Here is a 17,905-nt window from a genome sequence, read left to right on the forward strand (position 1 = left end):
GTCCGTCCGGCCCGGGGCGCGGCCAGAATTGTAGGCTGTCGCGGGAAAATCAGGCTGATTGCCGTGCGCATCTCGCGTTTTTCCCAGCCGTGTCTGACATTTCTGTGAATTTTCGTTGGATTTCGTTACGTTTTTTTCTGAATGCTTCCTTATCTTATCATAATGTGGTGGGCGATGATTCAGCCATCCTTCGGTAAGTGGTCTTGCATTTTTTTCAGTTTTATTTCCTGGTTACAAACCATTACCATTCCCCTTACCTAATCCTCATTTGTTTGTTCTTGATCAATGATCGCTCGTGTCCTGACTGATCCCAAAAGCATTGTTCGAAGATAATAGCTAAAAAAGATATTTTAGGACTGGAAGAGACAGGTTCATTTGTAGGCGGTGCATACCATAGCTTTTTATTTCATTAAAATTGGTTTGTATGCATATTAGTGCGTGGTATGTCACGGGGACTTAGAAATGTGTTAAATTAGGCTGATCGACAGATCCGAGCGAGCTGTTTCACTGTGAACATTATGTAATGCTATCATGACTTTGGTTCCTTCTATAATAGTTTTTTTTGTCTAATACATCTTGCTTGCTTATTTCTTGAACGTTCAATTCAAATTACTTGTTATGCCTACTCATATATACCTAATTTGTAATATAGCACCGGCCGCCAAATATGTTAGTTGTCAAATATCTTAACTTTAAAAGCCAACTGACTCAACTCTGTATTATTATTTGTTCATCGTTGGATGGGGCCGGACGCTAATGATCTCATCTGCTAATGTAGATTATGTGTGTCGTTATGTATAGGCTTGGTAAGGCAAGAGCCAAGAGCCGTATCAGCCCTACCCTTAACCCTACATTTAATTTCAGAATTTCAACGGTAGCCCTGTGACGTTGCATGGTAAGAATGGCTTTGGTATCCTAAAATAAACCATTAGAGCCCTACCAATCGGTTTCGGAAAGTGACAACCATTTGTAGATTATGGGATTGTTTTCATCAGCATAGGTAAAAAAGCTCACGGCTGCCCATAATCGGTACCTTACCCACGCTACCCCACATGGAGATCTTGATGTTTACACTTAACCGCTCTTTCCTGGCTTTCAGATAAAATTTTACTTTGATCGGTGCGATTTGAAGCAGAGGAAGAGAAAAGAGCCATCAATGTCGTTGGGCCCGCGCCGGGAGGACCGCTAGCGAGGTAGCGGAGTTCAAGCTGTCCAGGAGCCGGTGCTCTCGGATAGAGTTTGATGTAAGGGTGGCGGGTGTAGAGATTCATCAAGTTTCTGTTCAAAGAAAGACCCACAAGAGGAGGTGGGATTCCATCATGATGGAATTTCCGAGTTCATCGAGCGGCTTCAAAACGCGATTGATGAACATCATGGCTAGTCAATGTGGTGTCTGACTCGGGAGTTGGATGTAGATGAGAAGACCGTTCAGACGTGAGTTCATGGAGATATCAGGTACAAGTCATATGCACTCGAGAGGCATGCCATCAGATCGCTGATTAGAAGAATTTCTGACATGGATCAGAACGTGAACAGGAGAAATTATCATTGGATGTGTATTGTATAAGCGCAAAAAGTTCCAGGAATGTCAGCGAAGCTTCCAGCCACTATTCTGGTGCTCTTAGTCATTCTCCAACCGGTTGAAGTCATGCCGTATTCTTCTTGGAGGAGAGCTTGATGGTCAATGCTGATGATCTGATCATGTATGGAGGGCGTTGCTGGAACCCGTCACCTACGTCTTCCAGCGAGACGGAGCACCAGCGAACAACCCTAACAAAATTCAAGCATGGCTAGAGTGGAGTTCTGGCCACAGAACACTTGGCCTCCGAGCTCCCGGCTGACCTAGCTCAACTATACCTGCTGGCTGCTGTTACCTTCTATGGGGTGTTTGAGAGCTGAGCGGAAGTCAACGAACGCCACCACAGCACCAAGGCCTCTCTGAAGGTCACCATGGTGGCCGGTGCCTGCATGCGGTTCTGCAATCTAATCAAAGGTGTCGTGAAGTTTGGGAGGGAGATTCATTGAGTGAAACAAGATGTGGACATGGAACGCTGAAAGTGTGCGAAACTTTGGAAGTCAGTGCATTCAGTTTAGTAAAAGTTTGATGTTTTTGTTATGTCCTTATTCATCGTCCGCATCCTGTATGCTAGTCGTGCAACCATGCTCAACCCTACCCAAACCACACTACCCCTACCCGCATCATCCTGCCTCTACACAAGCGAACTCCATCCTACCCTACCCCACGTATGTACACTACCCTACCCCATCCTACCCTACCTACCCTTCCCTATACCATCCCACGCTCACTACCCTGCTCTACTCTACCTTAGTACCTTACCCTACCTTGCCCTACCTACTCTACCCTACCTTGCCCTGCCCACGCTTCTTAATACTGCCCTTCTTACACTACCCTACCCAATCCTACCGACACTACACAGCAAAACCGTATCCTACCCTATCTCACCTGCCCTTCCTTACCCACACGACCCTGCCCTACCGCACCCTACTTACACTGCCCTACCCTTCCCTACCCTACCCTACCCTAACCTTCCCTAGCCTACCCTAGTACCCTACCCTTCCACCTTACCCTACCCTACACACATTTCCCTATCCCTATACCACACTACCCTACCCTACCCACACTTCCCTACCCCTATACCACACTATCATACCCTACCCACACCGTACACTACCGTACCCTACCCTACCCTACCGTACCCTACGGCCTACCCTACCCTACCCCACGCACGCTACCCTAGCCCTACTCTACCCCACCTTACCCACATTGCCCGATCCTACCCACACTACTCTATCCTGCCTGCAGTACCCTACCGGCCCACACTACCATACCCACTTTCCTACCCCTATCCACAGTAGTAGTACCCTACCCCCACCTTATCCTACCCTACGCCACCCTATCCCACGTACACTACCCTCCCCTGCACTGCAGTAACCTATCCTCCCCTCCCCTCACTACACTACCCTTCTCTATCTTAACCTACCATGGGCGTACTATCCTAGCCTACCTACCCGTACTACCCTGCCCTGCTTAACTCTACCCTACCCACACTACCCTAACCAGCTCACCTAGCATACACTACTACACCACACAACTACCCACGCTCTCCTATCAACACTACCAACACTACTCTACTAACACTGCCCTAGTGCCTACCTACACTATACTTTCCTAATCCCTACCCACATTACCCCACGTACACGTAACTGATGATGATGATTTGGAGTGACAGGGCGCACCAGCTGCGAGGCTATATCGCGCCCATTTCTTATTTGGCTTCCTCAGTGTCGGGCGTTAAAAATCACCTGAAGGCCGGAGGCCGCAATAAACGAAAAGAGGCGAGAAGAGTCAAGCAAAGAGGACTCGTCACCTAAGACTGCTCTCAAAGAAAGTTGGGCTCCGCGCAGGCCCAGAAACTTCAGCCGCTCAGCTTCCAGTCTTGGACACTCCAGAAAAACGTGTCGGACGGAAAGTCTGTCGCCACATCTCGCACATACAGGTCTTGGGCCGACGCCAATAAGGTGTCCATGGGTACCGAAAGTGTGTCCTGTGCGAAGCCGACAGAGGATGACCTCCTCTCGACGCGACTTGCGTGACGCAGACAACCAGGTTGCCAAACCCGGTTTGATGCGTAGCAGCTTGTTTGTCTGACATTTGCTCCAAGCCTCCTGCCACTTTCCGCGGAAGAATGAGCACACCGCAGGGAAAAAGTCCCTGGCCGGTAGAGGGAACCGGCGGGAGCAGGGCTGCCGCGCCGCATGGTTCGCAGCACGGTCCGCCCGCTCATTGCCAGCTATACCAACATGGCTAGGAATCCAGCAAAAAGTCACTGAGGTACCCTCTCGGTCGAGAGCCGTCAAACGGAGAAGAATCTCCTGTACGAGGGGGTCAAGTGGATAGAATTGTGTCAAGGACTGGAGTCCGCTCAATGAGTCGGAGAGGACAAGATATGACCGAGCGGGATGAATCTGGATAAAACATAAAAGTTTGAGGACGGCGACCAATTCGCAGGTAAAAACGGATGCATGTTTAGATAAAGTAAAACATCGCACAGCGTCGCCGCAGACGAAGGCACAGCCAGCACCGAGGTCCGACTTGGACCCATCGGTGTATGCCACGGCATGGCCTGAATATGATGCAATATGTTCCAATGCCTTCGCCTTGAAGGCCAGAGGCAGAATTTGGTCTTTCCGTGTGCCTGATAGGGTTAGGTCCACAGAGGGGACAGATAACCTCCAAGGCGGTTCAGGCAGGATAACAACTCGCATGATGTCCCGAGTGCTTAGGCCACAATCTCGCAGGAGATCGGCCGTTCGGGTGCAGAAAACTCGAGAGCGGCTCCTCTCGTCGCCATCAAAGACTGCTAAGAGCGACCTGGAGAAAGCCGGTCCGTGAGCAGGATGGGAAGGGAACTGACGAAGTTTGATGGCGTATCGCATGCCCAACATCTGCCTTCGTAAGGCCAGAGGGGGCTCGTTCGCCTCAGCTAACAAGCTGACGACAGGAGTAGTTCGGAAAGCACCAGTCGCAATGCGAATCGCTGCGTGGTGGACAGTGTCAAGGATAAGCTTGGATGAGGATGCAGCGTTGTCATAGATAAAAGATCCATAGTCCAGACGGGACCGCACCAGAGACCGATAAAGAAGGAGTAGCGTGCTACGGTCAGCGCCGTAGGACATGCGAGCGACACACTTCAGAATGTCAAGAGCTTTAAGACATCTGTCACGGAGACACTTTATGTGACTTCGGTATGTGAGTCGGCAGTCAAGAGTCATGCCAAGAAACTTGGCCTCCGCAACCACTGGTATGGCTTCACGGTAGAGCCTCACCACCATGGGTGCAGTGGGGCGACGCTTACGGGAAAACTGCATGCCTACCGTCTTTGCAGAGGAGAACCGGAAGCCGTTCTCCTTGCCCCATGCCTCCACTCGAGCAACTGCCATCTGCAGCTGTCGCTCCATTGATCGAGTCGACGCCGCACTGCACCAAATAGCGAAATCATCGACGTAAAGAGCGCGGCCGATGGCTGGAGAGAGGACCTTTTCAATGTCGTTGATCATGACACCAAAAAGCGTCACGCTGAGCACACCGCCTTGTGGGACTCCATTAATCTGGGCGAACCGCTCAGATAACTGGTTGCCCACACGAACACGGAAGAAACGATCACCAAGAAAACTGCTTAGAAAATGACCCATCGTGCCTCGAATGCCTAGCTTATGCAGCTTCTGTAAGATACCGAATCGCCATGTAGTATCATACGCTGCTTCAATGTCGAAGAACAAGGCGCCTACTTGACGACCTTGTTTAAAATTCGAGCGGACAACTGAGTCAAGAGTAAGAACGTGGTCGACAGTACTCCGGTGCTTTCTAAAACCACACTGAGAATTCGCAAGAAGTCCGTGCCGCTCCAGATGCCAGGTAAGTCGGATATTCACCAGCTTTTCCAACAGCTTTCCAACGGCGGAAGTGAGCGCAATTGGGCGGTAGTGCAGAGGGTCCAAACCGCTCTTCCCTGCTTTCAGAACAGGGATGACAACTGCCTCCCGCCAGGAGTTTGGGTAAACACCCGTCATCCATAGGAGGTTGAACAGCTGAAGGAGAGCATCCAGAGCAACCGGAGGGAGATGGCGAAGCATCTCATTGTGGACAGAATCCGGGCCTTCTGCGACACATTTAAGACAGCTTATAGCTGACTTGAGCTCAACCATTGTAAAAGTATCGTTGTAGCTCAAAACGTCGGAGGTGCTAAAATTGACCCCAGAAGCTTCACAAGACGAGCGGTGCCTGACAAAGGATTCGTCGAGGGACTCATCACCACACCGCCGATAGAGGGCGCGGCCTATCTCCGAAGCAACGGCGTTTGGCTCCATGATGTCCCTTCCATCCACCTTCAGCACGGGTAAGGGTACAGAGGAGTGCCGGCCCGAGATGCGCTTTATGCGCGACCATACTTCGCCGATTGGAGTAAAACGATTAAGAGTGCTGACATATCGTTTCCAAGATACGACTGCTCTACACACTTTACCCACCCTATCTTACCCTACCCTACCTTACCCTAGCCATAACACACTGCCCGCTTTGTCCCTCGACAACTTTCCTCGTGTTTAATGAATGGTGCCATTATTAAATGCCATAACTGAAGAAAAATAAAGAATAGTTTTCATAGAAAATGCCTCAATATGAAAAAGTGGAATGCTTCACGATTGTGCGTGTCATCCTTGACGCAGGGGCCATGCTAATCTTCTCTGTATCGTTCCAATTTTAGTATATGTACTGCCGTAGCAGGTACATCTGCGTCGAGAACAGGATGTGGTATTTATAGTACTTGTGTTGTTGGTACAGCTGTCGAGTTTTGGAACTGCTGGTGTTCTTTTAAGCCCACTTTACTAAATGTGAATAGGTTTTTTATCATTGACTTGACATTTTAGCTCCAAATTACAGATATGGTGTTTGTAAAAACTACCAGCGACAGATGAAGACATGTCCCTCTGGTATACGAAGGTCGAACTAACCGGTAGATGTAGTATCTTACCAATGGAATTGTATGCTGCTGAAATTGTTCTTTAGTGTTACCTATAGGTCAGGATATTAGAGAAGCTACTTTCAAAGACATAATTTATAAATAAAATGCATAATGTCAGGCTTGATATGACTTAATCGTTACATGAGTTGGTTAGTTATAGCTGAATATGTGGCGCCATCTAACCGACACTGTGGCTCCATCTACACAAGCCTTACGAGGGTAAGCTGACTGGTGTTATCTGGATAGTGCAGTGGCGCCATCACTACCGATGCTGCTGTGTGAAAACGTTGCTGTTCGGGGTCGCTCCTCGGCTGCCGACAGTCATGTCGGCCACGTGTCCGTGGCAGCCGGTGACTCGTATCGAACGGCTCGAAAACATGTTTGTTGATCTGACCCGAAGAGGGGGTGAGCAGAGCCTGTCGGAGGAACTCTGGTCAGAGGAGCGGCTGTGGAGTGTGGACGAGCGGTATGGCTCCCCTGATGGATTCCCCACTATATATGGCCTTGGATTCCCCGCATTTTGGCAATTGGGTTTTTGATAGAGGACACCATCCGTTACATTTCTATGGCTGACAAATATTTTGCGTCTGGCAGGCAAAACTGACCAATCAGAGGCATTGTTTGTCATTTCTGGGTGGGATTAATAAACATGCGCCTTGATCATGTCTTATTTGTAACACTAGCGTCATATTTGAGCTCTTAACATTTTTGAGTTCATTATCAATCATCAATAACTGCGTATGGTTGCAAATATCTGTTATTTAAGATTATAAAAGTACTCGTTCTCCGTTTAAATGTGTTGCTTTTCGGTGCTATTAATTTAATTTTTTAGTGAAATGAAGTGCCATAAAGATTTTGACACCGTACAGTGCCGAAATGTGGAGAAGCAGTGATCGATGCAGCCCAACGCTAACAGTTGCAGATGGAGAAAGAACAGGACGAAACCACTACCTTTATGCATTTCGAAATTGTTTCATAAATGGTGTGCTGTGGGTGGATTTCTGGTACGCAGTTTGCTGTTACCTCATTTTATGCTTCATCTAATATGCTGATTTATATGCCACATTTTTTATAGTTTTCCTCTTGGTTTGCCCTGCTAAAAGGAAGCTAGATCAATCAGGGAGAGGCGTACCTACTTAGAAAAAAAAATGATAATGTAAACATCAGTGTGTTCATTCATCATTATTTGTGTTCCAGCTCACATAAGAAAAGATTGAGTGCCTCTTATGGATATATGCTTATTCTAATGTTCACTCAGTGTAGTGGTGCTGAATCTTTTGTGAGCCAGAACAGTTAAACTATTTTCTATCTCTGGCATGGGCCTCATGTTTCATGCATCATTATTGGGAATCACTGGCTAATACGACACCTTGCGCCTATGCCACTATCAGTGCAACTCACCTGAGCTCTGTTCGCCCCAGACTGGAAAATATCCATATGCTACGCCAGACGCCCTTGAAACCCTCTTGCGCCGAAATTCAGCGCAAGCTATTTTCTATCTCTGGCATGGGCCTCATGTTTCATGTATCAGTATTGGGAATCACTGGCTAATACGACACCTTGCGCCTATGCCACTATCAGTGCAACTCACCTGAGCTCTGTTCGCCTCAGACTGGAAAATATCCATATGCTACGCCAGACGCCCTTGAAACCCTCTTGCGCCGAAATTCAGCGCAAGCGATGTTGCGCTGAAATTTCTGCATTATTTGCGCCGAAAATTAGGTGCCTTTTTGTTCCGAAATTAAGCCACTTTTATATAAAGCACATGTGCTCACTGCTCATCTACCGATCAAGGCTATATCAACCAGACAGAGCGTTCCGGGACCTTGAACGCCCTCCCATGTTTAAGCGTCCGAATAAGTTTTTAATTCCATCGAGACCCAATATCTCAATACGCTTCGCTCAAGATAGCGTCATTCCGTGAAACAAGGTCGGAGCTGGAAGTCCCGGGGTCACAAAAATCGGCGGAGCGGTGTGTTCGAGGCTGGTGGGAGCCAGCGACTGCCGGGCAATGAAGCAGCACGTGCTCCGGCACATCAACCTCTTCTTGGCACACGGCGCAGAGCGCCGCGGGGCACCGCGCTTGTCTGGGCACTCCTGGCACGCCGCGGAGTGGATAGAGCCGATTCGGTGCACGTACTGGAGTGAGGGGTCCCAGTTGCCCGCCGGCCGCCCTCATCTTGTGCGCCGAAACGGCGTCCCCTCGGTCCTCGTATTGTCCGGGGATAGGGAGCGGCTGCGTGCTCCCGAGGAGGGGCTTGAGTAGTGACTCGGACCAGTTGTCGCACCATTGATGCGAGGCCGCACAATGAACCACCCTGGTCAGCGAGCGGGCGTTTGAGGGCAGGCCGGCTGCTTGTTTCACCAGGTCGTCTGCGCTCTCATTCCTCTCAATACCGTAGTGGGCAGGAACCCACTGCAGTGTTACTTAACGACGCTCGGCGATGTTCAACAAGGAATCCACACCCATCTCCACGCCGAGGGTTGAGGCCTCACCTGGGCGGCCACGCATCCTCTGAGTACTCAGGGCGGCTCGCCAGTTCGAGCACGCGACGGCCGGGACGGGGATGTCTCGTCCCAAAACCCCTGCAGAGCAGCTCGCAGGGCGAATCTGCTGCTAGAGTGACCAGCGTGCCAACTAAATTTAGTGACTGTCTTTCGTCAATAAATTATGCAGCCGCCATGCGCCAAAAAATTCCGCCGCCGCCATGCGCCCAATTCGGCGCATGCGAAGTTACGCCGGACGTGCGCTTAAATTTTCGGCGCAATCCCACCACTACGCCGGACATATTCGGCATAACGTATTTTTTTCCAGTCTGGTGTTCGCCCCCCCGTTTATTTATCAGCAGGCTGCGAGCATGCTGCTGCTTCCTGGCTCCGCAGTGGTCGAATTCAAGTGGTCTATTCGTTAGACCAATGAGAGGCCAAAAAGCGCCAGCAATAACTTCCATATATGGGGAAAACCGACAGCACGCTGATATAAAAATAGCGACCGAACAGGGCCCTGGTCACCGTTCCGTGCTTCTGTCCTCAGGATACAGAAATCCTTTTCCACGCCGCAACCCCCTCCGGGCTGGACAGGCACCTTTATCTCGACATGCGGGCTGCTCCCTTGGAGCGGCACCGCTGCTCCCGAGGGAGCGCACCCCGTAGCCGGGTGCAGTGAGTGCCTTGGGGCTGGGTGGCCTGTCCTCTGGACGAGCTCAGCCCCGGCGACTCTCTAGGGTGTCTGCCCAGACCAATGTCTCCCCCTAATTCCTATCATCCTTCCGGCTCTGCAATGGTCTTGTCAGACCGAAAGGGCCTAACCCAACAAAAATAGAAAATAGATAAAGGGCCCTGGTTGACTCACCTGCTTGGGTTCCATGTCCACTGTAGAGTTGGTCGTGGGCGAGGATAGGCGAAACGATATGACTAAGTCGTAGGCTCAGTTTGCTATGTTGATTTTTGGGATGGCATTATTTATGGCATGGAGTAAACCACAAGTATTTCTTAGAAATTTCAAATTATATTGCTTGGAAGTTAGCGCTGTGCATTTTGATGGGGTGTCTTCCTTCAAGCCTTATAGGCTATAGCATCATCATCATCATCATGTATTTCGTTTGGAAGCTCCATGCACTCACGGCTTTTCAGTCCAAGTGTCATACAGTAAATAGGTAGGCACATATATAAAGCTAAAATAAACACTAAAGCTAAAAGTAAAAACCATGAAAAGCATGGGACTTAAAAAGTAAAATGCATATCGGTACAAATGACCGAAAGCTACTACATAGCATTACATGATTACTGAGAAGAATGTCTCAAGCTATAATTACTCTGTTTTAGATCAGTTACTGTCATGGAATTGCTTGACATTTTCTAGATGAAGGGTACTGGTATTAAATACTATGAAGCTTAACTGAAAAGCATTGATTTGTATAGGCATTGCTCACCTACTATTATCTCATCTAATTTCTCATCTACCTGTCCAATTCCTATGGCTGAGGTTGGAAACCTACCAGTTTGAGTTGACCAGGTGAGTTGCTAGAGTATATTCATCAATTTCTGTTACAGTGTCTGCAATACAAGCTATGAGACATAAAGTATCCATTTGAAAGCAAAACACTTGTTTTGTAATATATTTCCTCAGTTATCACTCCAGTAGATTGTCAACATTTGGAGCTACAGTCATGGATAAAGCAGAGCAGCTGGATGATGCTCAGACTTCTGCTGAAAATGTGCCCGACAACTCGAGATACCTAAGCCTGGATGACATCAAGCAATATAGGCTGGATGATGAAGGTGTTCCTACTGACACTTCCATGAATCAGGTGGGTGACTCCTTTATCATAAGTTGAGCTGACTTCATTGGACTATGATTCATGTGCTCAAAATGATGAATAACTGGTTTGCATATTCATAGTTGTATTGAGATGGGTGGGACAGTTAAAGGGACCCTCCCACCTTAACATTAGTTTTGAGTTGAGATAGCCAAGTTTGCGGTCAGGCTCAGAAACCACCATTTATCCTGGTCGCAACCCCCGCAGCTTTATGGTGTTCAAGAAATTTCTTCCCTTTACTTGCAGGGTGGGACCAGCGTGGTCCCTATCTCTTAACCATTACAGGAATCTGATGACGTCATCAGGCTTTCGAACGTCCGTTGAATGTTTGACTAAAACGTTTTGTAGCACGCGGTGGTATACCTATGCTGCTTTGCGCGCAACAAATGCCGCACTTTCAAATAAAGTCGCTAGGAACAGGGGAGATCCCAAAAAGTAAACAAAAGTAAAAGTCTAATATCTTGAAAACCGGTGAATATTTTTCGATGAAATTTGGTAGACATTCGTTTTTGCTCTTTCTGAACCGAGTGACATCACTTTCATGCCAATTCATTAACTTTTTTGAAGGTGGGAGGGTCCCTTTAACATGTAATTGCCAATTGACATGTCTTGACAATTGACATTTGAGTTGTTGACATGCTCACAAAGTTCGATGGATCATTTTCAGAAAAAAGTGGAAGACACCATAGAGGAATGCTTGTCAAAGTTTTTTGATCGGGCTTCTGTGGATCCAGAGCTTCCAAAGTTAGCAAGGGAGCACCACATTGAGCTGCTATGTCGATCTCTGTCTTACCTTTCTGGCAACTATGAGGTAAGATGCACATCATGACACCAGTATAACGCCTTTTGGGGCGACCAACGGAGCGAGCGAGAGGGTGGGCCTTGCACGTGCGAAATTGCGAGGGTTACCTCTAACTGACTTGTGCACGGCACCCTACTAAGTACTAACCGGTCTCTAGCGACGTGCCAAATTTGAACACAATCAGCCCAGCCGTTCTCGAGATCTGGAAGCGGCACCCTGCGCGTTCGCACGTGCAAAATGGGTCCCGACTGACTTTTGCACGGTACCCTACTAACCGGTCCCTAACTGTGTACCAAATTTGAGCGCAATCGGTCGAGCCGTTCTCGAGATCTGAAATCGACCCCTGCAGGTGCGCACGTGCAGCAGCACCCCAACTGTGGCACATGGATATGCATTGCCTAGTGGGTGCCTACCTACATGCCAACTTTCAGAGCAATCGGCCCAGTAGTTACCGAGATATTGCAATTATTACAAAACTGACACATCTTCGTTTTACACGTGGCACGTGCATAAGGGGTCACCCACATGCATCGGGAATAGTCCAATACTTCGTAGAAGGAATGAAGCTACCCTACGAAAATTACCACATGTAAATCGGTAAGTGGTTGCTGAGATATAAGCCTCGCAAAAGCGTCCGCACGGCCGGCCACTCATACTCAGAAATTTCCGTCAATCTAAGGAAAGACTACGCTTGCTTCGCTCGCTCCGTAAACACACATTTGGTCAACTTAACTTAATTGTTTTTGTTACTTCGAGGTCCACTGCCGCTCTGGTGACCACTGCTGCTAGTGCTAACTGGGTGATTGATCACTGATCAGTGTAGACAACCAGAACCAGATTGTTACCACGCGTCACCCTCTCATTCTTTATCCATAGTTAGCTTTTCTGACCTCTGGATGCCTTAAGGTCCATTATCTAGCAGACAAGCCGACTTTGTAATTCTTATTGTTTTGTTATTATTTTAGCTTGCTAATGTCTTTGAAAGTGTAGCTTTTTACTCTTTGCTGCTCGTAATATTTAAGCTGTTAATCCGGACATACAGTGACAAATCTATATCAAAGTGACTCACATTTGGGTAGTGTAACATTAGCGATGAATACGGAGCTCTCCAGTGTCCCGCCGCCACTGGCGAGTTCCGCCACTGCTGAGCTGCTCGCGGGTGTCGCTGCTGACACTGGCGTACCTCTCTCTCCGCCGGCAGTGCCTGGACGCCAGCCGGCCGTGGCTCTGCTACTGGATCCTGCACGCCCTCGACGTGCTCGGCCACACGCTGCCCGTTGAACAGGTGGACACGGTGACGGCCTTCCTGGCGCGCTGTCAGTCGGCCGAGGGCGGCTTCGGCGGCGGGCCCGGCCAGCTGCCCCACCTGGCCGCCACGTACGCAGCCGTCAGCGCGCTGGCCAGCCTGGGCACCGAGGCCGCCTACCAGGTGATAGACAGGTGAGGGCGACCGGTGCCGCGACACAGGCACGGGGGCGGGGCCGATGGCTGGTGGTCTATAATATATGTGACCACTGACCACTGCCTCTGTAGTAAGACTGATCTAATCCGGGCTACGGTGGGTTGCATTTGCATGTGGGAATGCTGCATTGATATTGATGAGGATTATCAGTGGCGAAGGTTGAAAAGTTGGTCACTCAAGTCATATCTAAGGTAAGCATGCACCCAGTTTTTGCTAATTGCTGTATTTTGTCGTTGTACCGCAGTGCACCATTTCTGTAATTTCGGAAAATGCCTTCGCCCAGCGAGCCTTCACCTACGTGTAGCGACCGGACTGCCACCGACCCCGAGCAGCTCCTCTACCCCACGCCGTGCCTCAGCCCCCCTCTGACCCGCCCGGTCCGCCGCCAGGCCGGGTCTGCGCCGGTTCCTGCGGCGCTGCCTCAACAGCGACGGCTCGTTCTCGATGCACGACGACGGCGAGGTGGATATCCGCGGCGCCTACTGCGCTGCCGCCGTTGCGCGGCTCACCAACGTCTATGAGGACGCCCTGTTCGAGAAGACGGCCGAGTGGCTCTCCAGGTGAGGTGCCGGGAGGGGCCCGGCGGCTGACGGTGGACGGTTGACGGAGGCTGTGATGCTGTGAATGGGGGAGGAGTATCGAGTGAATTAGAGACGGTGTACTTGCTCGTAGCAGGCAGACCGAAGTGGAGTATTAGTTTTGTTCTAAATCTGTCGTGATCTGTGTAGTAAATTGCTCATATCCAGACATCCGTTTGCTAGCGATATGTACTACCCACCGTAGTTTCAAGCTGCTTTTTTCGTCTTTGGTGTCTCATCAAGTCATGGCCCTCCTCTGGTTCCTAGACAGTCATCACACTGTCAATGAGTGAGTGTGTGTGCCTGGGACAAGAAGACTAGAAGGGGCGATTTCTTCTCCCTTCTAAACGTTGTGGCGCGTGTTCCCAACTGTCAGACTACGAGGGCGGTTTCTCTGAGTCGTGTTCTGTTCCCAGCTGTCAGAGTTCTCCGAGGGTTGTGTTGTGCTCCCTGCAGCTGTCAGTGTTATTCCCTGCAGCTCCGAGTGTTATGTTCTGCTCCCTGATATCAGAGGGTTCTCTGAGCGTTTTGTTGTATTCCCAGCTGTAAGAGAGTTCTCCGAGCATTGTGTTGTGCTCCCAGCAGCAGCAGAGGGTCCTCTGAGCGTTGTCTTATGCTCCCAACTGTTAGACGTACGAGGGCGGGTTCTCTGAGGCCTGAGCGTTATGTTGCGCTCCCTGCAGCTGTTGAGGGTTCTCTGAGCGTTGTGTTGTGCTCCCAGCAGCTGTCATATATTGTTCTCTGAGCATTGTGCTGTGCTCGCAGCTGTCAGACGTACGAGGGCGGGTTCTCGGGCACCCCTGGGCTGGAGGCCCACGGCGGCTATACGTTCTGCGGCCTGGCGGCGCTGGCACTGCTGGGCCACGAGCGGCTCTGCGACCTCGACTCACTCATGGTGGGTGGCTCGCTCACAGTGCGGAACAGTGTCACCTGTCTCGCTTACAATCGTGAAACGTGAAAATTGCAACAATGATGTGATGATCTTTCATGACTCTTTTGTTTTGTTTTTTTTTCGTGAAGGGGTGTGCTCTCGCTAGTAACTCCTTGAATGTGTTTTTTTTTTGTGCATTGAATGGCGTGCTCTGCTGGTCCTAGTTAAACTATTGGTAGGTACACTGAGTGAGTTGACCTGGGACCGTGAACTGACCGTGGTCCTCCCCCGTCCGTCCGTCCGTCCGCCCGGCAGCGGTGGGTGACGAACCGCCAGATGGCGCTGGAGGGCGGCTTCTCGGGCCGCACGCAGAAACTGGTGGACGCCTGCTACGCGTACTGGCAGGGTGCCGTGTTTCCCATTATCCACACGCTGCTGGCCAAGGAAGGTCAGTGCACCGGGTCCGGCGGGGAATCAGCGGCGAGGCGTTAGAAATGGGACACGTTCTAAAAGCGCTGTTAGGTGAGCGTTACCGTAATCGACATATTTTGCATTGAAGCTATGTTACCAAACTCTCCCAACATTTTCTACTTATTGGGTGTCCATGGTTGCCTGTCGCTTTTTTGGCTGACTGTCGCGCAGTTTTGGACTAATACGTACACTGATGCTCAGTAACGCCCGCTGACGCATCTTCAATGCAGCCAACTTGTTTTTGAGAACAAGTGCTGACGTATCAGAGTCAGGCGGCCATTCTCGCCAGACATCAGACCATTCTCGCCAGACATCAGACAGCTGCAATATCTCTCCTGACACCACCTACCGGTAGCTGCAGCTGTAAGCTCCCAGTTACCGGCACGGTTCCGTAACGCCCGTTCTGCGCCGGCGTCCGCCAGGTTCTGAGACGCTGAGCCGGGAGCGCTGGATGTTCCACCAGGAGGCGCTACAGCACTACCTGCTGCACTGCTGCGAGAACGCCCACGGCGGCTTCTTCGACAAGCCCGGAAAGTCAGTGGCGACCTGGGAGCCAGGGAACCGAAGCAGATTCAGTCGTTACATTGGCAATATGTGGTTGTGTGTGATTCACATTTTGTTTTGCTGTGTTGTCCCTTTAGGTAACCTTGACCACCCTCGCCCCCGCAGGAACCGGGACTTTTACCACACGTGTTACGCGCTGAGCGGTCTGTCGATAGCGCAGAACTTCCACCTGGGCAGGCAGCACCACCCGCGGGTGGTCGGACACCAAAACAACCAGCTGGTGAGGAGCGGGGGGCACCAAAACAACCAGCTGGTGAGAAACGGGACGGATGATCGCGGTGTAAGCTCACTTGGAAGACCGGGAGGGACGTGTAACACTTTGCAGCGTATTGCCCTCCAGTGACTTCGGGATATGTATTTAAGCGGACTGCGGAATGTTGATGCGTGGCAGTTATGTCTGGTCAGTTATAAGTAACCGTGAAAATTGGGTAGCCTAATATTTTTTTTTCACCGAACCTAATGAGCAATGAGCATCGATGCTCTGCTCAGCAGCTGAGCTCGAGTCCTCACTGAAACTTTCGCATTTGAGCAGCCTGTGCAGTAACGGCTATTTGCAGCGAGAGACACCAGCTCAACGGTTTATCCTCTCCCAGTGTGACCATTTGGTCCACACATTCGCCAATCTCACCGCCATTCGTCGGGGCCGTTCCAGGAGCTGGTACACCCCATCTACAACCTGGTTGTGACAAAGGCGATAGCCGCTACCGAGTACTTCAGTAAGCTGGCCGTGCCGACGGAGGCCGACTGCTCCAAGCAGGCCGGCTCGCCACGGGAGGCGGATCTCAGCGGGGGGTCGCCGGAGGAGCGGTCCGGACCGGCCGGGGATGCTGCCGGAGCGCCGGCCGGCCAGTGACTGCCCAACAGACCGGCGGCGCCGCCGGGCGAGGGAGGGGGGAGGGGGGAACTGAGAGGTGCTTCGGTGACGGCCGTAATGACCGGGACTCTGTGCAACAAAGACAGCCGGCTGCCGCGTCTACTTACCGCGCCTCCGTCCACACGTGGACCGACAAACGCTTTGTGCCGTCAACTCCTGTACAAGTCAGACTGCCCAGAGGGACGACAATATATCAGTCGGTGTTGTGCTATTCTTTGTGTCACCGTGTGCCGAGCGACGGAAATGTTGTGAGTGACACTTATGACCATCTGTTGAAAAAGCAAATAATAAAAGTGCTGTGGTAGACTTGAAGGCAATTAGTTACAGTTCGGAAGCCCTAAAACCCCGATATTTTGATCTCCAAATGCCCTGAGGTAAGCATGCGAGCAAACATTATTGTTATTGTACAAAAGGCGCTCAATAAATACAGCAGCACTTGTCAACATACGACCGAACAACCCATGATGGTGGTGCGTTAGGCACGTGACGGAGAGGTCAGGTGACCTCACATTATCTGATGAACATTGGCAGTTATAACCCGTTCGGCAAGAACTGAGTGTTCGTCACAGCAGGCGGTCATGGCGTACAGTCACCAGCAGTTGCTACCCATCACCCCCGGACGACGGGGGAGCAAGCTACCACCGCCCCTGCGAGACTAGCGCCGCCATGCGCCAAGAAGTGGAAACACCACGTGACTGAGGCCACGTGAGGGCAGGGTCACGTGACGGAGGGGCGGAGCATAGTAGCTTTTGCGCCCGACGCTAACTGAAATGCGGCGCTGTGATTGGGCGCCTTGGCATGAATGAAGCCTCGGCGCCAGAATCAGCCGTTCGCCTTTTATGGAAAGTGAGCCTTTGCGTTTCACTGTTCTGTATTGGTTTGAGAGCCACGGCACCATACGAATTGTGAGCCCCTTTGAACGGGTCACCGCCCGAGGCACTGAGGCGACGGCTGTGCCGGGCAAAGTCTCGCCTGGTGGGAGAGGTGGGCCAGGAAAAGTGCGATCGAGCAGCCACTGGGACGTGGATTGGTATTATCCAACCGCGACAAACGATGTCAGCAGCCTGCAGCCTCTTCTCGTGTCATAGAGAATGTCTATGACACGAAAAGCTAGACAGACAACGTGGGCAGTGCCCAATCAAAAGCTACTAAACGATCCAGTTAAGAAGTTGGCGAGGTAGCCAGACCAAATAAAAAGTTTTTAATTCGATTTTGGTTGACAAATGCCATACAGGCCCGCTGTGATGGACCAAAAAGGAGCTGAACAGTTCATACAACTTCTTAAAAGCTCAACGGTTTAAAAATTCAAAAGTTAAATTTTAAAATTCAGCCTGCATGTTTAAACTCTGGTCCGGCGCTGGCAGGAAGCTTATATTGCCACTTGCAATTCCACTACGTTCTAATATAACCAAGAGTTCTGTG

At 50.5% G+C, this 17,905-nt stretch overlaps 1 protein-coding gene and 1 non-coding gene across 9 annotated transcripts; one reads left to right on the forward strand and one right to left on the reverse strand.

Moving 5' to 3' along the window:
• Positions 1–878: 878 nt before the first annotated feature.
• On the forward strand, positions 879–16,795 carry LOC122371342 (protein farnesyltransferase subunit beta-like). 8 transcript variants are annotated; one of them, XM_043347590.1, is made up of 10 exons: positions 879–895; positions 10,596–10,852; positions 11,529–11,672; positions 12,865–13,103; positions 13,515–13,685; positions 14,469–14,598; positions 14,890–15,022; positions 15,468–15,579; positions 15,715–15,862; positions 16,262–16,795. In XM_043347590.1, the coding sequence occupies exons 2-10, from the start codon at positions 10,712–10,714 to the stop codon at positions 16,460–16,462; spliced, it is 1,419 nt and encodes a 472-aa protein (XP_043203525.1). In that variant the 5' UTR covers positions 879–895; positions 10,596–10,711; the 3' UTR covers positions 16,463–16,795. The 8 variants fall into 8 exon arrangements, with proteins under 8 accessions (XP_043203525.1, XP_043203531.1, XP_043203529.1 ...); XM_043347596.1 differs by lacking the exon at positions 879–895 and adding an exon at positions 7,240–7,546 and having other exon boundaries at positions 10,672–10,852; positions 15,715–15,829; XM_043347594.1 differs by lacking the exon at positions 879–895 and adding an exon at positions 7,258–7,280 and having other exon boundaries at positions 15,715–15,829.
• LOC122371349 lies at positions 6,201–6,308 on the reverse strand. The gene has a single exon (XR_006254716.1). It is a non-coding gene; the product is annotated as a U6 spliceosomal RNA (small nuclear RNA).
• Positions 16,796–17,905: the final 1,110 nt, after the last annotated feature.

This window comes from Amphibalanus amphitrite, unplaced genomic scaffold (genome assembly GCF_019059575.1).
Source record: "Amphibalanus amphitrite isolate SeventyFive unplaced genomic scaffold, NRLGWU_Aamphi_draft 001233F_arrow, whole genome shotgun sequence".
Taxonomy (NCBI): domain Eukaryota; kingdom Metazoa; phylum Arthropoda; class Thecostraca; order Balanomorpha; family Balanidae; genus Amphibalanus; species Amphibalanus amphitrite.